Below are 23522 nucleotides of genomic sequence, written 5' to 3'. Positions count from 1 at the left end.
GAAGATGCTGGGTGTCCCACAGCAGAATGTCTTGACTGACTAAAGTGGCTTGTGTTGGCAAGTTGAAATCTGATTCTTCCTTATTTCTATCAGGAATTCAGCAAACTTTGATTGTACATTTTGTTATTGCTAGATTGTGTTCTGTATGTACAGCTGGCCAAGTACAAAAGCTGCGAAACACACCAGGCGTGTGTTGTTTTTGTTTGATGCTTTTGACCTGAGCCATCTGTCTGTGGAACACTGCATTACAAGTGATCAGTATCAAGGTAAATAATTCACTGTGTACAATGGCTGCTACTTACAGCATAATAGCCGCTAATGCCTGTGGTTTTGCCGTTCATCCCTGGCAGTGGCAGATGTTTGAAAGTTTCTCACATTGTCACACTGTCACAGGGGTTGATGAGTATATTTTAATAAATAAATCCTCTTCCTGTTAAATGTCCAGCATCATTCCACTCAAAAGGACTACTAGTGCCATGAAGAGGATCTGAAAACATTAATCTAGTCCCTAGCCTCATAAAACCACCAGGAGCAGCACTCATTAGAAAGGTACCGGGTCCGTTAATGGCTGCTCCCTGTCCCTCGCTGTCGTTCCCATAGGGTCTTGCAGTACAAGGGACAAATAAACACAGGCGTAATGAACACTAACAGATGTGGGCCTGGAGGATCAGGTCTCCTCCAGTGATTACAGAGAGAGTGCGAAGAGCCCCGGGCCATTGTTTCATAAAGAACAGACAAGACTCAAAGACTCCTCAGAGTTAAACTCCCTTCTACAGGAAATTAGGGTTTAAAAGAGAGTAGATTTTGTGTTATTGTTGTGTTGCTTAAGGGGACAAAACAGGCCAGTGGTGCAGCCACCTCCCTAACAAAACGTACAGGTAGCCTCATCACACAAGCAACTAATGCTAGCTAATTGCCATTACAATTTAAGCTCTAGGCATTTGAGGTATAATTTTGACAACCACAGTAAGTCATTTTTAACTCATTTATCAGCAATAAAAAAGGGCACATTTAAACACATTTAAAGAATAACTCAAATATTTAACAAACCTGTAAATATAGTTTAAATTAACGTAAACATTATTGTAAAATAAAGTAGGTACAGGTTAAAAAATGAATCAAAGCACCATAAAAGTATCACTAAGATGTTCCATACAGCTTGTGTTCAGGCTTCTAAAGTCATATGATAGCTTTCTGTTATAAACAGACCAAAATTTAAATTGTTACTGATAATCTTCCCCTCCAGTGAGCTGTTAACTTGAGAAGCTCTGCAACCGGATCAGTCGGATACATGAAAGAATCATTCAGACCAGTTTTGTGAACTGGATCATGGCTACTTCTCTCATGAAGAACTAGGACAGACTTCAAGATTTGTTGTCTATAGCAGATGCAGTTTTTGTAAAATTGTGCAAAAATCATATTGACTACAGGTAGACTTGTATTACACTAGTATGGGAGTAATATGGATCAATATTTTGTTATAAAATATACATTTACAGTTTGTTGCTTTTGTGTCCTTTTTTTAATAAAAGAAAATTATTTTATATAGAGAATAATCCTAACATAGGAGTATTCCCACCACAAAAAGTGTCTCAAATAATAAACATTTAACCAAGAATTCATGTGAATGCTTTAAAGGGTTAGTTCACCCAAAAATGAAAATTCTGACATTAATTATTCACCCTCATGTCATTCCAAACACATAAGACATTTGTTCATCTTCAGGACATAATGTGTTCTGTCCGTTGAGTCTACGCAACTATCATTTTGATGCTTCAAAACGTTCATAAAAAAATTGTAAAACTAATCCATATGAAGTGAACAGTTTAGTCCAGATTTTCTGAAGAGACACGATCGCTTTATATGATAAATAGGTTTAATTTAGGCTTTTATTTACATATAAACATTCATCAACTCACATAGCAGTTGTGGTAAACAGAAGTTCATTCTTGTGTGTTACGCAGCAAGTTTAAGTCAACCAAAGAGGTTTGTTTTCGCGCATCAAACAGGTTTAGTTGAGCTTCTGTTTAAAGTTTGCTGATCAATGTTTTATATGTTAAAAAAAGACTACAATTAAATCTGTTCATCATATAAATATATTTGGACTAAAACGCTCAACTCATATGGATTAGTTTTACGATTTCTTTATGAACGTTTTGAAGCGTCAAAATGGTAGTTGCGTAGACTCAATGGAGGGACAAAAATCTCTCAGATTTCATCAAAAAGATCTTCATTTGTGTTCCGAAGATCCATTTAGGGTTGTCAAAAGTACCGGTACTTTGGTACTGAAATTATAATAATTATTTAATATTATTTGTAATCACTATTAAATTTGTAAATGCTATTAAATGGACACTATAATAAGGTGTAACCTTGAATATGTGACAATACATTTTTGCAGTACTAGTAGTGTAACGAGACGGGACTCAGGCAGAGATCCATTTGCAGGCTTTATTAAGCAGAGTTCGTAGTAAAACAGACAATGGTCAAACAGTGGCAAACAGGTATGGCAGAGAGCAGGCAGAATCGTAGTCGAGGAACAGGCAATGAATCAGGGCAGGCAGATATCGTTCACAAAACCAGGAAACAATAAACAATCCAAAAGGTCCAAAGGGCAGGCGGCAGAGATACGAACACGGGGAACAGACAGGATCAGAAACAGGCAGACAGACAGGGTAAATAACACTCAGAATTGTACACTGGGTGAAACAAGACCTCGCAATGTGTGTGTGTGAGTGAGAGTCCTTTATAGTCCAGATAATGTGCTGAAGCAGTATGTGGCAATTGGTGATTGGTGGAGAGAGTGCAGGTGATTGCCAGGGAGGATTGTGGGAAATGTAGTCCGGGAATGACAGGTAAGCGTGACAAGTAGTTTTCTGAACACTCACAAATTCTTTCAGTATCTCCAAAAAAGTGTAAACACAATGTAAATAAGAGATTCATTGTGCGGTGACAGCTTTTCTGATTATAGCGGTATAGTTTTCATAGGAGTGTAGATCTCAATGAGCAGGCGCTGAATGTAGCATAGTGATTGACAGCTTCAGTGATTAAAAAAGGGAGCTCGCTTTCTGTTTATAACCCATATACAAATTAAAAAAAGTTTTGTTTTTTACACAGCTCAGTACACTGTAAAGTTTCTGTATTTACAACTGCATTTAAATGCACGATTTAATCTGGAACTGCAATGATTGACAGTGATATAACTATAGCAACAGACGGGACAAAACAATCTGATACTGTATGTCAAAATATGCTTTTTGACATAATTAATTAATAATTCATTTCTGTGGTAGTCAATAGAGCTTAACTGGTATTAAACCTGAAACATCCTTTTATTACCCTACACTTGTAGCATGATGTCCAAACAACGCAATGCTGTTTTAGACATTCATTCATTGTCTTTATAGCCAGTATTTACAGTGTTCTTCTGGAGTTCAACCATGAAAGGGCTTCTAAGTTAGACTTTAACTTTTTTGTTGTGAGAGACAACCCCCTTCACTTTGTGACCTTTCAATGGCAGATGGCAGATTGGAGCGCAGTGGGTGGAAACCCCCTGCATTTCATCTGGCTGAGGGTCAGGTGTCAACAAAACATCTGCTCTGGCCTGGGCGAGCATTGCAGCACTAGTAAAACACTGTTGTCATGGGCTACCGGTGGCCACAGAATGAATCCCATCATAGTGAAGGTAGAATAACAGTATGGGGTCATTCTCTGGTCACAGAATCAAACACGAACTAGGGCTGTTTACAGAACCTGTGATTTATTTTTATGGGCTTTTTCGGTCTGAGTTGGATGGAGATTTGTAAACGGAGAGATTTTTCTCTTAAAGAGACTTGGAGTATGCTGCAGTTTTAATATGCATAATTGTAAATCTTATTTTCATCAAAATACACTGATTGTTTTATAGGAAACAAGCAAAACAACAGCTAAAAACTAAGCAAAAAATCTTGTTTATAGATTTGTTTGGGGAAGAGATTTGAGATTAGAACATTAAATATACTTTTAATCATCACGTTATATTTTTAGCAATCATACATACAGTACATGCACAACTATATGCTGTTGATTACCAATAAAAATAATTTTGATGTGTCAGTTTGTTAAAACAAACGAGAAAAGCAGTCATTGGAGGAACTTCTATGGAGCAAGAAAATGACTTTAAAAAGATTTTACAACTAGTAAATAAGGGTCAAACAGACCCGGTTTCAATGCTTTTGTCCTCTTTATTGTATTTATTCTAGTAGGCTACTCTTTTGTGGCTACTTATGCTACTTATGCTACTTAAAGTAGCTTGATTGCTAATGTGACAAGCATTTGCCAAGTTAAAGAGCAAACTGGCAGGGTTTCCTACTGAGGTCCTCAGTGTACTCACCCTAATTCCCTAATGTGTGCTTTACTATCAGGAGCCAGCGTTGACTAAGTGCCCTATGTATTTACCCCTCCAGAAGCAGGACTGTTTGCCAAGACGGGCAGGTCTAGTAGACTTTCAAAGGTGGTGTGATTTTCCTCAGGGTTCTGTTAAGTGCGTCTGCCAGGACTCTCCATTGAGGAGTGCTGTCAGGGATGGGGACACAGAATGGGGTGAATTTTTAATGTAAACGGTTACATTCCAGCAAGGCCACAGACTCCTCCTCTCAGGCAATGCAAAAATCCTTTAAACCAGGTTCATATTCTTTCTTTCAGAAAACTTGTGAGTCAAAGGTCTATCCATCATGGAATCCTACTAGACTTGTTTTGGGAAATTAAACTGAAGAACAAAAGAATTTGGGCTTTTAGAGATCTATTCAGACTGATGGGTACTATGGAAAGTTGTCTTCATTCCACACAACAGAAAATATTGTATGTGCTAATTTTAATAAAAAGTGTATTTAATTGTTACCATACTTAGTATTAATTACTATACTTTAGGCAAGCATCAACAACTCCTCTCTGAACACCTCAAATAGTGTGGCTATTGTAAAATTAGGATTTTTATCAAACAGATGATAAAAAAAAAAAAAAAAAACACCCAGCAACTGCATAGCAGCAACACACTAAAAACACTCAGAACAGTGCCCCAGCAACCACCAACAACACCCAAGCAGCATGGAAGTAACTTTAGCTCCACTCATACTTTCTTTAGGCAAAGTACAAATCAAGTTCCTCTACTGTATCAAGTATCAATACATTGATATTCATTAAATAAATAATTACAGATTGTTATATCATTCATCCCAAATAGTTAGCTGATAGTTGGTAGTTTTGAACTTATCAGCATCGTATGGTTAACAGTTATGTGATAGTAACCCCTTTTATCAGTGCCAGTGTTGCCATATATACTGCCATACAGATATTTTAATTAGCATCTCATAATTTTTTGATAATTTGGGTAATTTTGCTGCAATAGCTTTCACACAGCACAGGGAGGCTTTATTTTAAACTGAACTAAATTGAAAAAAAAAAAAGTAATAAAATAGGAAAAAATAAACAAATTGCAAATGTTAGCACAAATAAATAGACTAGAATAAAGAGACAAATGAAATAATAATGGCTTTAAGTTTTTCAGGTGGGTCTAACAGTAGGCTATATTCAGGTAAGAAACACTACAGAAATTAAATAAATTAATTAAATGTAAAAAATATCACTGGATAGTCTTAATTGTAAAAATTAAATACAGATTGATGCTTACGATTACAGTTACTAGAGCAGTGAGTGATTTTTATTTTAACTTTTGTTTTTTGATGACAGCAGCAGGTTTATTAGGCTTCTGTCACAAGAGCTGCACAGATCCAATATATGCTGTCTTTCTCAACTATTTACATTCCCAAACTGACTGTGTTTATCTGAGTACTCGCCAGGATGGGCATTTTGACAATGTTGTGTGTATTTGACCAATTAAGCGCAATACTCCACAAAAAACAGCTCAATTTGGCACTCACAAGATGTTTGAAATTCAGATTTATGTGCTCTCCACTTATGTAGATCAGTGGTGCGCGTCCTTTTGATATGTGTGAAACCTTCGAGAATGAGTAAATTATGCGCAATTCAGGCACTATTCAACCGGAGCGAATGAGACTAATGAGTGACAGGAGGCGGGTGTGTGTCAAACTGTAAATTTGCAGTCGGAGAGATGAGAGAGCGAGAACATGCAGCTGGTATCGGTATATCAATACTGCAGAAACACATTTTCTTTTTCTCAAATATTTTTAATTTAATTTTGAGTAAATATTAGGGATGCACTGATATTGAATTTCTGGTCGATACCAATATTATTTTGTGGTTATGGATGAAAAATGGCAGATATTAATTATTTTGTGTACAAAATTAAAAATAAAACACTGAAAACTAAAATCAGTTTTTTAATGTTACAAGTGAATTTGGGAATCACAGCAATGGCCACGTAATGTTTCTTTCTAGAAAAACAATGAAAAAGAACAAGCCCACAATAAACTAAAAATTAATACAAATGCTTTTTGTTGAAAATAAGACCAAAATAGCACGATCCGCAGCTGCTCACTTTAAAAGCTTAGCAAACTTGATCGCTTTATGAGCCAAGCTTAACCAACAAGCCCAGAACACTTATAATAAGTGGACATGACGACACAGCAAGAACCGCTCTGTGAAGCAGCCTTTACAAGCATAAGCAAAACACAACGCCTCCATCGACTGTGCTTTAGTTAAAAGGAGTCTTTTGTCACTGTAAGATTACTTAGTCAGAATAATATTACTTAGTCAGAATAGCGCATACCAAACATGCTAGACCCCAGAACGTTGCTATGGTTACTACTGTGTTAATCATTGCAGTTTCGGGAGTGAGTTGTGTTCTGTACACTCATAGAACGAAAATTTAGGGAACTCACTCCCCCATTTAAATGCGGTTGTCACTCCTGAAACTTTACAGTGTGTACGTGGTCATTATGATATACAGATGTATATGATATAAATGTATTAATTAACTGTAATTTTGCTGTTATCTAATGCATACTTAATATAATATAAAAATAGGAAAAATTAGCAATTAAATATCCAATAACCTGATACTGACAAAATTGATAAACTGACAAAAATTTGAAAAATGTCTGATAACCAATATTGTACCAATATATTGTGCATCCCAAGTTAATATTGATTGCACAATATATTTGAGAAATATACTGAATCTAAAATAAGTGGCAATTTAATTTCATCAGTATTGTTTATATCTCATTATATATATATATATATATATATATATATATATATATATATATGGTATATAGTTTATGGTCCAATTCTCACTATTAACTAGTTGCTTATTAGCATGCATATTACTTATTGGCTTTTTATTAGTACTTATAAAGCACATATTAATGCCTTGATGCCTTGTTCTGCATGACCATATTCTACATCCCTTAATTCTACCCAATACCTAAACTTAACAACTACCTTACTAACTATTAATGAGTAGTATTTAGGAGTTTGAGGCAAAAATCATAGTTAATAGTTAGTTAATAGTGAGAATCTGACCCTAAACTAAAGTATGACCATATATATATATATATATATATATATATATATATATATATATATATATATATATATATATATATATATATATATATATATATATATATGTATTTTTTTTATTCTAATACATGCAAAAAACATGAAAAAATCTTACCAATCCCAAATTTTGGAACAGTAGAGTATATGTTTTATATAATATAAAAAATATTTTTAAATGTAATATGCAAATAGATATTGTCACTGGCCATTGAAGAACCCATAAAGCTTAGAAACTTTTAGAAACTTTCAGCCCAGTGATGAGGTGTGTGATTCAATAATGACCTCATCATCCAGATATACCAGGAACTGCTGAAGATTAGAGGACAAGGCGGGAGGTAGTGAAAGGCATAGAGGAGTGCGACTACAGCTCTAGCCCAGCCAAGTAGGAAGGAAGTGAAGAGGAGGCTGGAAGATTAAAAAGGGAGGCCAGGATGAGAACAAGAGGAATAGAGAGGTGACCGAGGGATGGGATGGAAGGGAGGGGAAAGAAGAGGAGGTTTAACAGCTGAATGCTCACTCAGAAGGGTTAGAGGCACCCAGACTGCGGTCAGCTCCGCTCTGAATGGCGGCAGGAACAATGGGCCTTCTCATGGAGCCTGTCTGCTCTGCTCTGTGGTGGGCAAACCATTCAACTGCCTGCTGCCTCGGCCCTCTTATTCTCTTTGGGAAAGTGTGGGGGGAGTTTATGAGTAGGGAGTCGGGTGCGCTGTGATCAGCAGCTGCCGCTCCCTCATTAGCATGCGCACCTGCTCCCTGAGGCCTTTTTGGAAGGCCGATACAGGCCCTCGTTGCATTATTCCAGCTCACTACAGTTCATAACTGCACACAGCGATGTGTTGTCTGGGTTAAATCAGCCTAATTTTTCTGTATACGATCTCAATTCTTGTTGAAAAAAGAAAGCTGTTATCATTTTTTTGTGAGACAAGAACTTGATAAACTATGAAAACATACTGTAACCTTAAAAATGCAAATTCTGAAACCAAACTGAAACCCCCCCTACGAAAACATCAAAAACAAATCATACGAAAAGATTAGTCCTAATTAATTCTGTCAAATCTTTTGCTGTTCCTGGCTGTTTATCACCTGCTGCTCTGCATGGTCTTCTAAAAGAATTTACAAATGACTGGCTGAAGTTTTTTTTTAATGACCCTGATGATTTCAGTCTGACTTTAGCCATTTATGCAACACATTCAGTGCAGACAGTTTTTTAAATCTGTCATTTTGCAAAGAAGCCATTATGGAAGGATGGGGAAGTAAAACTATATTCAAAGACTATAGATATAGAAAGACGGTTCACTCCTATTAGTTATAAATGGGAGAAACTGCAAAGCGCAATATGGAGGAATACGTCCTGCCTTCTAAGTAAAAGAGCCAATCGCTGATTGATGAAGTCATTGCATCACTGCAGCTGCCGTTAGAAGCTCCGGTTTCTATAAAAACCTGAGACTCGCGCTTAGGACTGCAAATGCACATTGGCTCATCAAGCCTGAAAAATAAGCTTTTTAATGCTATTTGAGCAAAAGAAACAACATTTTTGGGACAGTTCATGTCAGATTTTGTTGCTGATTTGAAATGTTATTGAATTGTGAGTTGGGAAAGCAATTTTTGAGATTTCAGGATTCCCCCCTTTCAAATAGATAGGATTTGGTCTCGGATGCCCGAAATAGCTGCCCAGAGGCGTTGCAAATATGGCTTCCGAGTGTACAGACTTTCCTTGAAAGGGACTTTGCTATATTATACCTAACAGCAAACCAGCAGCAGTGTTTCTTAAAGTCAGCATGAAATGAAAATTCGAGTTCTGAAATGAAAATTCGAGAATCAAGTTCTTTTTTGATATTCATATGGAATATAAAAAGATCTGTCGCTACTTTTATTTCATCACAACTTTAAGGGTACAGCAGCAAAAAAAACCCCAAAAAACAGACTTTAAAAACAGTTTAATTCTCAGGGTCAGAGAGGGAGTGGAAATTGGTCATAAAAATGTTTGTGCAAACTAACGTAGTAAATGGACTGCAGTAAAGAGAATTAAACACTCAAAATGTATGATATGACCCTTTACATATAATTGGATTTGAATTCATGGTAATTTCTGCCTGTTTAACAGTCTAGAAACCAATTCTCTACTAAGGAATTCTTTTACGACGTCAAGATTTATACGAATTTTAGAGAGTTTGTTGTTGTGCTGCTGATGAATAAGATGTTTGTGTAATACCGCAAAAACCTAAACAAACCTCCAGAAATGTGTCGGAGTGGCCATGGGACAATGAGAGGAAAGGTAGCATTGTGGGCAGCAGTGCAGTTCCCACCGCGCACTTAATGGTTTTGTCGTGCCTGGTTCTCAGTCCCCTGTGTTTTCTTTTCTTGGTTGAAGTTATTGGCCATCCTAATCCTGGGAGAGACACAGTAAAAACACTCACCCCACTGAGGGGGGCCCTGTTTGGATCAGAGAACAGTGCACTGGGAATGTGTTGAGATATTCCGGTTGCCCCCCGGGGCCAAAAACATGGCTTAGGTATTCCAGAGGCTCTGGATGGCTTTAGCTTTTTGCAAAAGGTTATTTCAGCATAGTCATGTCGAGGGAGGGCCCCTTTTGTGTCGCTGAGTAAAATCGGCAAAAGATTACTTTCAAACCAACTCAGGAAAAACCTGTTATGAAGTCTGTACGGCTCTTTTACAAAGTTTTTCACTGTGCTGTCTCTGCATTCCCAAGGTCCTGATTGATGCTGTGGAGACTCTCTACTGTAGAAGAATAGCAGGCATTGAGGTGGAGGAAGACAGCTTTGAAGTCCTGATAATGTTAGCCCTGGGTTCAAAGACCCTTGTATAGACACTGCCTTGTCTTTGGAGTGAATGAATTCAGATTCATTCAGAAAGGCTGAGGTGCTCGATTTTCCCCTAAGAGCTGCTGATGGATGGCTGACTTTCATAAATCCGTTTGAAACAGGATTAGACTTGTGAACCAGAATCCAAATCTGTGAGAGAACTTTAAACATTCAGAAAAGCATGATCATTTTCCTTCGATATACTTTTAAAATGGTCAGATATTTTATCTGAATTCATTGCAAATTACAATAAAATAAATATGTACTTCTTACACTTTTGTTACTGCTGTATGTATGTTTTTCTCAAGCATACATTAGGGGCCCTAGCATACGCCCGGCGCAATGCGGCGCCAGACGCGACGCAAATGTTCTTTCCTAGTTTCAGCCCGATGCAATTATCAATTTTACGTCCTGTGCTATGTTGTTTAAATAGCTAATACATTTGCGCCCATCTGTTCGCCCATGGGTGTGCTGGTCTAAAAACGAGGTGTGCATTGTTGGCGCGTTACTATTTTGAACATGTCTCTAGTCTTTGTGTTTTTTCCATTCCACTACCCTGCGTCTCCAGTTTTTAAATGCAAAATCTTGTTCTGTTTGAATGGTCCCTTAAAGCTGTGTTGTGTAATAGTTTCAACGTTAAAATGCTATCCCAGCTTATTATGCAGCTATTAGCAAGCTGTTTGTAGGTTGATTCCAATAAAAAGTGTAAAGACTGTGATGTTTTTTCTTTTTCCATTAGTATGAGCATCCCGAGAAGTTAGACTCTTTAAAAATGTAAAAGTTAAAAATGTTGTGGTTTCACATCATTAAATCTGTTGATTCAAGAGACCTACTAAAGGCCCTGATATACTTCAAATTAAGTTCTTTTTTGTTCTTCGTTTAGGGGTAAAACGAAGTTTGAAATACGTGAGCTGTGATATACTGTAATCAAACATCTGACGCCGCCCACACTGCTGAGAACGGTGTTTAGATGGATATGTAAATACTGAATGTGCTGTGCACTTTCTTCTCAGTAACAAAATAAACACAACAAGCATTTTTTATAGAAAGCAAAAGAAAAGCGTCTGATCATTACAACATTGGTATGTTAGCACGAGCTGTGCAAATTAGCACTCCAGTCACGTCACGTTCATTTATTTAGCACTTTATTCAATAGATTGCTTGAAAGCAAGCAGCTTTACTGTATCAAACATGAAAAACAGTTTCAGTGCCTCATTTCATCAGAAGCACAACTTCATTTTGTATTATAAAGCAGCTATCCAGTGTGTTCATGTTTTCACCCACGGAGATCTTAGAACTCAACAGATCAAATGAGTCAGAGACGAGTTCCACATGAAAGCAGGCGGAGCCTCAGCGCACATCACCTATTACGTTATCGTCATGGACCAATGGTAGTACGAAGGTGTTTTGCAGCTGGAGCGAACTTTTCCTGGGAGTTCACTTTGGCAAGCCATTTCAAACTCCCAAAACGAACTTCGTTTCGGCCTGATTTTGTTCGAAATGACGTCACATCAGTTCGTTCTTCGATTTCGTTTGAAGTATATCGGGGCCTTAATGTCCAGCCCTCTCAAAATTCTTTCTTTTTTACTCCAAACTGTAAGATGTTTAATGTTTGGTAATTTCCACAAATAAAACCACAAATAAAGTCTAATAGTCTAAAAGGATTTGCAATATAGCCCATTTACCTCAATTTATACTGCCACTTTATTCAGTATTAGGCTAAAGCCAATGAAAGTTGCCTTATGACTATGAAGCTCAAATCATATACTGAGTGCAGTTTAAACTAACTGTTAATTAATTATGGTTTCTTTCCACTCTGCAGGTGTCTCGATCAGTATGCTGGCCCAGCGTGCCAGTTCCGCAACCCTTGCTTCCACTCTCCATGCAGAAATGGTGGCGTGTGCCATTTGATTACTTCTGCCAACAAGGTGGACTTTGTCTGCAACTGCAGCTTGGGCTACACGGACCGACTGTGCCTCACTCCCACCAATAACGTGTGCCTTAGCGCCCCATGCCGAAACGGAGGCACATGTGAACTCACCAGCATCTACAATTACAGGTGTAAATGCCCGCCAGGCTGGTCAGGTAAGACCACAATCCAGTTTTAAATGAGGCATTTGAGAAATATGAACTAGAATTCTGCAGAACATTTTCTGACCTTAAAACACTCTTATTCACTAGGTAAAAACTGCCAGCAAGCTGATCCTTGTGCCTCAAATCCTTGTGCCAATGGCGGTCAGTGTAGTCCCTTTGATTTTGACTACCTCTGCCACTGCACACCATTCTTCTCAGGCCAAACCTGCAAACAAGATGTCAACGAGTGCGCCCAGATTCCCTCTCCTTGCAAGAACGGCGGTGTGTGTGAGAATGAGGTGGGCACGTATCGCTGCAACTGCCCTGCAGAGTACACCGGGAGACACTGCGAGACACTCTATCAGCCATGCAACCCCTCACCGTGCTACCACGGGGGCACCTGTGTACAGAAGGGAGAGACGAGCTACGAGTGCTCCTGTTTGCCAGGTAGGCATCCGTAATTCTTTAATAACCATTACCATTACCATTAATTACAAGTAACAGCATTGAACACATCAGGCTACATGCTTCACCCAAACTAGCAAAGCAAAGTAACTAGTAAAGATTCCTTTCTGAATCACAAAATAATAAGAGTCTGCCAAATGGAATTAAGTCTGTCTTGTTTAAAACCCCTGTATTTGATTACAATGATTTCTTCATTTTGTTTTGTTTTGACTGCTGGGCAAAAAAAAAAAAAATTCAGTTTTACTCAAATTAGGGTTATGTAAAAATGAGTACAACCCCACTAAAAGTCTCTGGAGCAAAGCTACATTTTAGACTACATGTGTCTAATTTAACAAGAATTCAACCACAGGTGAGTCTAATTATTCATTACACAGGTGTCCAGCAGACAGTTGACTATGGGGTGTTAAAGCCCCTTCCCATTTCATGCTGTCAGCAATGGCACCACTTGGAAGAGAAATGTTACATGACCTGAGAAAGAAAATAATTTCTTTACACCAGAAAGGTGAAGGCTACAAAAAGATCAGCAAAGCTTTACTTATCAGTCAGAATACTGTAGCAAAAGTGGTACAGAAATTTTAAAAAGATGGAACTGCAACCATCTCACAGAGACTTTCAGGTCATCCACGGAAGTTAACACCTCGACAGGAGCGTCTTCTGATGAGAAAATCGGCATGCAAGTTCACTGCAGTTATCTAAAGAAGTAGAAAGCCAAACTGGGGTGACTATTTCCAGTGACACAATACGGTATACACTGCAGAGGAATGACATGCATGGGTGCCGTCCATGAAAGAAGCCTCTCCTAAAGACCAGGCACAAAAAATCCCGCCTAGAGTTTGCCAGGGCCCATGCTGACAAAGATGAAGGCTTACTGGGACTCTATACTCTGGAGTGATGAGACCAAGATAAATGTTTTTGGAACTGATGGCTTCAAAACTGTATGTTGTCGCAAAGGTGAGGAATACAAAGAAAAATGCATGGTGCCTACAGTGAAACATGGTGGTGGCAGTGTCCTTATGTGGGGCTGCATGAGTGCTGCTGGTGTCGGGGAGCTGCATTTCATTGATGGCATCATGAATTCACAAATGTACTGCTATACTGAAAGAGAAGATGCTACCATCACTCCATGCCCTTGGTCGTTGTTCACTTTTCCAACATGACAATGATCCTAAACACACATCTAAGGCCACTGTTGGATTTCTGAAGAAGAACAGGGTGACAGTGATTCAGTGGCTCCTGATCTGAACCCAATCAAACACCTATGACGAATTCTGAAGAGACAAGTTGAGCATCACTCTCCATCCAGCATCCAGTCTCTAAAAGAGGTCATTCTTGAAGAATGGAAAAATATAGATGTTGAAAAATGTCACCAACTTGTTCATTCCATGCTTAGAAGACTTGGTGCTGTCATTAAAAATCATGGAGGCCATACAAAGTACTAGATGTAGTAGTTTTTGTTGTGGGGTGTACTCATTTTTGCATCACCCTAATTTGAGTAAAACTGAAAAATGTGTAATCTAAGTTATATTATTAACCTTACTTTCATGTTAGAAGTTAAAACAGATGTTATATTAAACTTAGTCTTGTCAACATTTTGGAAATTGTTTTTGTCTTCATTGAGATATTGTTTAAAAGGTTTAAAGGGGGTGTACTCCTTTACGCTGAGCACTGTGTGTGTGTGTGTGTGTGTGTGTATGTATATATATATATATATATATATATATATATATATATTTGTTGAAATATATAAGTTGAAATTCCTCAATATTATTACCCCAATTAACAAAACCTCAACTATTTACATACAATATAGCATTAAAATAAATAAAAAATAAAACTACAACCGAATAATATATCAAAACACATTTAAAAATAAATAATAATGATAATAATAATAATAATAATAATAAATTAAATGAATTAAAAAAAAGTAAATAAAAAATTAGGGGTGGGAATCTTTAGTCACCTCACGATCCGATCCGATTCCGATTCTGGGAGTTATGATCCAATTCCAAAACGATTCTTGATCTACCTGTTTTTTTCTTATTAATGAATTAGTTTACTGACTTAAAAATCTTAAAATCCTTACATTTACATATTCTTACATAAGTAATTATAAGTACTTATAAAATAATTATAAATAAAATAATAACTTCAAAACATACAAGCAAGAAGCAAATAATAAAGAGGAGCAAAGAAACATATTGCAAGCAACAAACAAAGAGTGCTTTCAGTATTTAAGATTATCTTAACGTTTTCCATTCAAGAACTGTGAGTGATTTTTCTTTCTTATCTTCACTGTTGTTTGATTGTTACTATGACGACGTAAACAGCTTGAGATCTAGCTAATAAGCCGCATTCACGCATGGATCTCTTTTGAAATATAAGAAGTAATGTTATTTGTCCTGCCCATTTAATCCATTAAGACATAACTGGCTGTGTTTACATTAATTTTGCATCATAAAACTATTTTGAGACACAAGTACTCTTCACAATTAAAGCGCGCGTCAGCATTTGAAATTGAAAGCAGCCTTCTGTTAGTGAGTTTCATATTAAATATATATGTCCACTGCATTCCAAACAACATAAATGATGACTTCGTAGAGCATTTGTAATTTTGTAAGGAAAATTCTGACGGGCGAGACCGCGCACAGCAACATGAAACAAAGCACGCGTCTCTGTGAAGCCCGCAAATGTCCTTGTAATTCGGTTCAACCTTTCCGAACTTCATAAAAGGTTATTTTACAGAAGGTTCAAGTGGTGTATGTATGTGAGGAATTGGAAGCAAGCAGAATCCGGGTGTTTTTAAAGCACACTCAGCGCCATTGCGCATCTGGTTAAAAACTAATCTCAGAATTCATTCTAAAATTCTCAGAATCGATCCAGAATCGTTGGAGATAAAATCGCGATGCATCGATGGATCGATTTTTTCAATGCAGTAACAATGCAGTTTGCCGTCGTAACAGAAAATAGTGACGAAACTAAGCTACATGACATGGGTTTCCATGTCATGTTTTTTTTGTCAAAATATTAATTACTTTAAAATAATTGCAATATTCACAATGTTGCCTTATTTTATATGGCCAGCTAAATCACCATGAATATACTCTGAATATCTGATATATTGTCTGGGTTTAATGCTTATGTTATTATGTATGTATTACGTAGCAGACTTGTTCTAGCATATTCCCTTTCCTGGCTTAAGAGCTGTTTACCATGCTAACAATTCAAAGACATGATATCTTAAATACCCATGATTATGGGGTATATGGCTTGAATCTTGAATCTTTTTAATCATGATGAGGGCTTTAACTGCCATTAGTTACATAACAAATGAGTTCATTAAATGATGGATCAATGGCAGCCTCTTAACTTTGATCTCTCAGAGGAAATCCACTCAGCTTATTTTGACTCACAAGTGTCCTGTTGACGACATCTGTTCCAGCGGCAAGACAAATGATATCGGCCTTTTATCCGGGTCAACACTGAAGGTAGAGATTTTAGATGAGCTCAGTGAGTTTGCAATAACAATGCAGTATCAGTGTTTCCCACTACTTCGGAACATGGGATAGGCTACATTTTCCAGCATGCCCTTCTCTCAGCCTTATTTAAACCCAGTCTAGTCATAGTATCTGCACTCCCACTTGCAGCTCTGTGAGTCTGTGTGTGTGAACAGGCCGGCAGGAAAATATTTGCGCTTATCGTGAGGAAATGTCTGAACGACAACATCCTTATGCTGGTGTCCCTAGGTTAGAGTCAGCATTGGGAGAATGAGTATGTGTGTGTGTGCTCGTCTCCTGTCACTACTTTGGATCTGAATGGAACTCATATCATGCCAGAGAACATAACCTAACCTCAGCTGTGAGGAAACATCACTAAAATCATTTCTTCCTGTTTTATTCCATGCATTCATGGGCTTTGAAGGAATAATTCATTTTATATAATGTGATCAGTTATGAAACATATCCTAACTGAAATTTTTGGAGTTAAATTGTAGGAAATTGTGGTTAGAGTCGGTTAAGTTGTTGTCGTTGGTGCCTCTAACAGAACCCTGGTATTGCCAGTCTTCTCAGAAAAGGAAGACTGTTGACCGCAACAACAGTAACGACTGTTTTCGAATGTAATAAGGAGTTTCACAAAGTGTTATCCCTCTGTTTATACTGGGAAACAATCGAATTTTCATGTTTGTGTTAAAGGATCTGTATTGTGCAATCTGATATAAATATTTAGTTCTTTGCGAGGCGACGTGAATTCTGTTTGCAAACAGTTTCTCAAATATTTATCCATGTCTAGTATATTTAAAATTGTGGGTTATGTATTCAGTGCTGTTTTATTTTTTTAAATTCACACTGCTCTAATGTTATAGGCTATGTTCACGTTTTTTTTTTTTTTTTGATGCTAGTGTGAACAGCAAAAATAACTGACATTCTGAAAATTCAGATCTGGACTCACTTTCATATGTGGAAAAAAATGGGATTGGTACAGTACCATTCAAAACTTTGGGTTTAGTATGTTTTTTGTTTTTTTTTGAAAGATGCTCATGCTCAGCAAGGCTGCATTTATTTGATCAAAAATGGTAATATTGTAAAATATTATTGCAATGTAAAATAACTCTTTTGGTTACACTTTATTTTAGCATCCTTGTTACAACATAATTATACATTTAGGTACTGATTAATATTAATTAACAACATGTACTTATTATAGAGTTAGAAATAGGGTTTGGTTTAGGGTTAGTTGCATGTAATTATGCATAATTTACTGTTATTACTACAGTAAGTACATGTAACATATGTAACAAATAAAGTGTTACCACTCTTTTCTATTACAATGTAATTTATTCCTGCGATAGCGAGGCTTAATTTTCAGCATCATTACTCTAGTCTTCAGTGTCACATGACCCTTCAGAATTCATTCTAATATGCTGATTTGCTACTCAAATCAGCAGTGCCTGAAATGGGCATGTAAACAATCTTGTCACTTCTGGCTTTTGAAACTAGATTTTTAAGAACAATTTTGATGAAATTGCTTCTTTCTTTCCAGGCTTTAGTGGTCAGAACTGCGAGGAGAACATTGATGACTGTCCAGACCATCGGTGCCTAAACGGAGGGACCTGTGTGGATGGAGTGAACACTTACAATTGTCAATGCAAGCCAGAGTGGACAGGTACCAACTACCTACTCAAACCCTACACTTCAATTACAGTTAAAAACAAAGACATTTTTGAACCAGATCTCTGTTTAGAAAGGTACATGTTGTATTTTGGAGTGAAATTAACGGCTGTATGTATGTATATATTAATTCCTCAGGTCAGTTTTGTACCGAAGACGTCAACGAGTGCGATTTGATGCCCAATTCCTGCCAGAACGGTGGTACGTGCTTGAACACGCAGGGTGGATACAACTGTGTGTGTGTGAACGGCTGGACAGGGGATGACTGCAGCGAGAACATCGATGACTGCGCAGATGCTGCCTGCCACGCAGGAGCCACGTGTCATGATCGGGTGGCCTCCTTCCTCTGTGAATGTCCTCACGGGCGCACAGGTGTGCATAGTTTTTTTCACATGCAACTGAATCACTCCTTTTTTTTATTAGAGCATTAGCTTTGTGGGAGATTTGAGCAAAACCACTGAAGATAATTTAAAGACCCTATTTTCAGTTTAATGAACCACTTATTTCACTTATTTTCTTTCAAAACACGAAGTTAAGATGAGGCATATCAATTTGATTCTTTAATCTGCTAAAATGTATTTAGTCTATGCACTTAGGAGTACACCTGCACATATATGATGTAAAGCTAATAGCCATGGACTAAGTGCCACAAAACATTGTTTTGTACCAAAACATCATTTGTAACAATTTATTTTACAGTGTCTTTGTTTACGTCTTACATGTAGTTGCTATAGCAATTACTATAAGTTGTGCGTAATTACATGCAACTAACCTAAACCACACCTTAATATAGTTATGCAAGTACTAATAATCAGTACTTAAAGGGATAGTTCACCCAATAATGTAAACAAAGAAATTCATACAGGTTTAGAACAGCTTGCGGATGAGTAAATGATGATGATTATGTGTATTGATGTCTTAGGTCTGCTGTGTCACCTTAATGATGCTTGTATTAGTAACCCGTGTCAGAAAGGCTCCAACTGTGACACCAACCCAGTCAATGGCAAGGCCATCTGTACCTGTCCTCTGGGTTATGTTGGCCCAGCCTGTGACCAAGATGTTGACGAATGCTCACTGGGTGAGGAATGGCTTCTTTAAAAAAATACATTTTATAAAATTAACACTTGAACACCGCAGCAACCACCCAGAACACCCTGGGTGAACAACCACATAGCAACATGCTATGAAGCACTATGAACACCTTAGCAACTGCATAGCAACACCCTGGAAACCTGAATAGATGGAATATTTTAAAGGAAAATGTTTAAGGGTGTTTTGTGTCTCTCTTTTAGGTGCAAACCCTTGTGAACATGCTGGAAAGTGTATAAATACAAAAGGTTCCTTCCAGTGTAAATGTCTGCAGGGATATGTGGGAGCTCGATGTGAACTGGACATAAACGAGTGCATGTCCAACCCATGCCAGAATGATGCTACCTGTTTGGATCAAATTGGAGGCTTCCATTGCATCTGTATGCCAGGTAACCCAAAAGACCTATTGCATTTGGTTTAGGACATAACCTCTATCTAAATGCTCACTATATATGAACTCATACTGGTGATGTCATTACCTCACATGACCAACTTGTGATCCAGTAAATTGCATTTTTTGGCTGTAGCACTAATGATACTGATGCCTGTCTATGAAAAGCTCACATATTCTGTTTATTATAGACAAAAGAAACACTAATAGCATCGCTAAGACAGGCTGAATTCTCTTGCTAAATCTGGAGCTTATTCCCCTATGCTAATTGGCAGGGTACGAGGGAGTCTTCTGCCAGATCAATGCTGATGAGTGCAATAGCATGCCCTGCCTCAACAATGGGAAGTGCATCGACAAGATCAACAACTACCAATGCGAGTGCCCCACAGGTGAGCATGCAGGGGTCAATCACCTCCCAGGACAGAACAGAGAGAAGAACACTAATCCCTGCCCTGAGGCAGGCTTACACAGCCAGGGCTAAAATGCTTCGAATAATCCATATGAAAGCTTCTGGAAAGTTAGAATTTCAGTTAGAATTTTGCTTGAACGAGTGGATATATTTCATTTATGCGTTGCAAAAACCTGCTTATGGCATTTATAGTGTTCAGAAGACTTTCAGTGTTTTAAGTTTGAATTGTCTTGAAATTAATGGAGTCAGATATAAAATTCTGAATTTAAAGCGGAATGTGTTCACAAAATAAGAACACATATTTGTTATATAAACATTTTAATATAAATATTTATTCATTTTATGTTTTAATATTAATTTACTTTTCAACATAAAATCTAAAAATATATTTAAAATGTTTATTAAACTGAGAAATTTGTTTAATTTAGAAATTCTAAATATTTTAATGTTTTCTTTAATTTAATTATTTAATTTAATATTCAGTGACTACATATTAAAATGTTCTTCACAGTATATATCTAACATTTTATTATTATTCTACTCTACTTTGAGCTTTTGTCCTGTTCCAATGATGCAAAAGTAATTTAGTTGAAAATGTAGGTTTGTGAAAAAGGCTCTTCTTGTAGGAAAACAGCACAGAGGAATTCATGCATAGATAAAAGGGGGTAGAGCGGAGGTACAATATTAGGCATGATGAGGTTGTGTAAGTAAAGGGGTCTACGGGGACTATAACCCCCAAGAGTGGTGTAGAGGAGTTTGGAAGGTGGTAAGCTGAAGAAGTGGAAGCTAGGCCTCTTCGCTGTTTCAGATGGAAATCAGAGCTCCTTTTCAGCATGCGGCGCAGGGATCCCTTTCAGTAGTTTACACACTGAATCCATAGCAACTACAATGGGCGCTTTTTGTAATGTGGCATTTTAGTGGCTCAGAAGAAATTCCTGTTTTTCTGAAGATGCATGAGACAGACCTTGATTACAGATGCCAGGGGGTCTCTGGGAATGGCATGAGCAAGTTAAGAATTTGTTATCAGGATTATCACTGTTTGTTATTATAAAAGTTGTGAAATTACATTTCTGAGTGATCCGACTTGCGATTTTAACCAGGCGTACAATAAACAGCCCAGAAAAATCCTATAGAGTTACACTAAAGCCATGTATAGGGAACGGAATATCATGGAGACTGGAGGTGGGCCAGGCAAGAACTGCATAGCAACAATTTTCTTTTAAAAAAAGTTTTATTGTTGAAGAACTTTAGTCTCAAACTGTGATATATGTCCCATAAGTCTCTGCACTGATGGATTTGTAGCCCTTAATGTGTTCAGACTGTATATTTGAACAGCAGACGTCTTTAGCGAGGGATTAAAATAACTGAGGGAGAAAGCACAAATGTTGGGGGTTCCTGAGCGCGGGGTTGCTGAATAGCATGAGGTCAGGGGTTTGCGTGGGGCTCTTTTGGTGAGACAGACTCAGAGAGGGGGGCAAAGGCTGGATGGGAGAATGCACATTGTGATGGAAAACTTCTACGGGACAAAGGAGGCAACCGGCATGGCTTGGCGTTCCACTGAATAGACAGTTCCTCTTTGTCTGGTGCCCTTGGTCAGGAGGCCTTGGAAGGTTTTTACCGCCATTTTACCCCCTTCTCCCCCTCTCACCATGATGGTTTGTTGAAAAGCAGCTTGAAAAACCCGAGAAAAAGAGAGAGAGGGGGAAAGCTTGCAGCCGTGTATTAATGAACACTGGTGTAGTTGTATAGATGAGTGTGGAGGAATGAAGCGAGTGCAAACCGGAGGAATGATTGTAATGACCCCCTACTCTTTCCTCTTACCTCCCTCTCAGGATTCTCGGGCAGCCAGTGCCAGTTCGACATTGACGAGTGCGCTAGCACCCCATGTAAAAATGGGGCCAAGTGTATTGATGGGCCCAACATGTACACCTGCCAGTGCACTGAAGGTATGAACTTTTTTAAAGCCTGAAAAATTCATGAAAAATATTAAATACATAAAACGTCATAGCAAAGTTGTATTTCTGCTGTCAGTATATTTTGCAGCAAATATATATTTGGCTATAAATTGCTCTAAAGGTCATGCACTATTTACTTGAATGTACCTTTAAGGTACTAATATGCACCTTTTAGGGTTAAATAAGGTATAAAGATGTACCTTTGGAAAAGGTACCATCCCAGTGACAGCTTTTGTATCTTTTTTTTCTGAAAGTGTGGAAAAACATGTAAGTTTCAGGGCCAGAATGTGAGGAAACGCTGTGTCATAATAAATATAATAAATTAATCTGTTTTCTTTTTAGGTTACACAGGGCAGCACTGTGAGACAGATGTAGACGAGTGTCTTTCCAACCCATGTCACTATGGCACCTGTAAAGACGGCCTGGCGTCCTTCACCTGTTCCTGCCGTGCAGGTTTCACGGGTCGTCTGTGTGAGATCAACATTAATGAGTGTCTCAGTCAGCCGTGCCAAAATGGAGGCACCTGCCAGGACCGTGAGAATGCCTACTTATGCATCTGCCCGAAAGGAACCGCAGGTGCCACTTTTACTGTAATGGTCAAAAATTAGTAAATTCCTGCCTGTCAAAAGCTCTTCTGGTCATTTACTTTAATTCTATTGTGTTTTAACAGGTGCTAACTGCGAGGTTAACCTAGATGACTGTCAGAGCAATCCCTGCGATTATGGAAGGTGCATTGACAAGATAAATGGTTACGAGTGTGCCTGTGAACCAGGATACACAGGTGAGTGGTCTCAGATCATGTGCTTAATACACCAGTTAACGGCAGCTGTGATGAAATATAAAAACGGAAATAACATGTGAAATGAGAGTTTAATTGAATAGCTTAACCAAGCAATGAAAGTGCATTCATTATTTACTCACCCTCATGTCATTCCAAACCTGTATGCTGTTATTTATCGTTGAAACACAAAAGGAGGCATCACAGAAAAGTATCTTCACAAATATCTTTTCTATACAATAATAGTTCATAGTGGCCAAGGCCTGTCAAGCTTCAGAAAGGTCTATAAAAAATAAAAGGGCTATAAAAGTCGACAAGTGTGAAAAACAGTCTGACATTATTTGAAGTTATTCACTGATAATCATCAGAAAATCATGAAAAGTTCAGACTTTATGGATTCAGTTCAGAGTTCAGAAACATCACACATGGATCCGACCGGGACAAAGAGACACACTCTCTATCAGGATATGCTACCAACACTATACTAAGGTTAAGGTTAGGGTTAGTATTTGTTTCAGTGTTGTGTAAGCAATCAACACTGTGATTTACATGATTAAGTGAAATCTTTAGAATCGGGTGGGGTTTGTGCTTAACTGGTGGGGAAAAAAAATAAACCCACTAAAATTTGTGTCCTGAGACTTTTATAATCAATCAGTCAATCAGTCAGTCAGTCAATAAATACAATTGTTAGGGTGGCTGAACACAGTTTTTCAGACAATCATGAATGTCTTTGAACAAGTTTGGGTTTGCTGACAACTGATTGGCTGACATTTCTTGGGAGGGCGGGGCTTTGGAGAGAAGGAAGCAAATGAAAAAGCAAATGAAATGGAGACTTTTGCACTCAAATT

At 37.8% G+C, this 23522-nt stretch overlaps 1 protein-coding gene across 1 annotated transcript in view; it reads left to right on the top strand.

The window, feature by feature from the left end:
- notch1b (notch receptor 1b) overlaps positions 1-23522 on the top strand; it is a 53847-nt gene that overhangs the window by 6809 nt on the left and 23516 nt on the right. The window contains 10 exon segments of the mRNA XM_048189338.1: positions 12169-12431; positions 12528-12866; positions 17925-18047; positions 18191-18424; positions 18975-19130; positions 19345-19530; positions 19808-19921; positions 21774-21887; positions 22239-22472; positions 22567-22677. Of these exon segments, the coding sequence (XP_048045295.1) occupies positions 12169-12431; positions 12528-12866; positions 17925-18047; positions 18191-18424; positions 18975-19130; positions 19345-19530; positions 19808-19921; positions 21774-21887; positions 22239-22472; positions 22567-22677 (1874 nt within the window).

This window comes from Megalobrama amblycephala, linkage group LG4 (assembly GCF_018812025.1).
Source record: "Megalobrama amblycephala isolate DHTTF-2021 linkage group LG4, ASM1881202v1, whole genome shotgun sequence".
In the NCBI taxonomy this organism is placed as follows: Eukaryota; Metazoa; Chordata; class Actinopteri; order Cypriniformes; family Xenocyprididae; genus Megalobrama; species Megalobrama amblycephala.
This window is presented reverse-complemented; position numbering and strand designations above follow the sequence as displayed.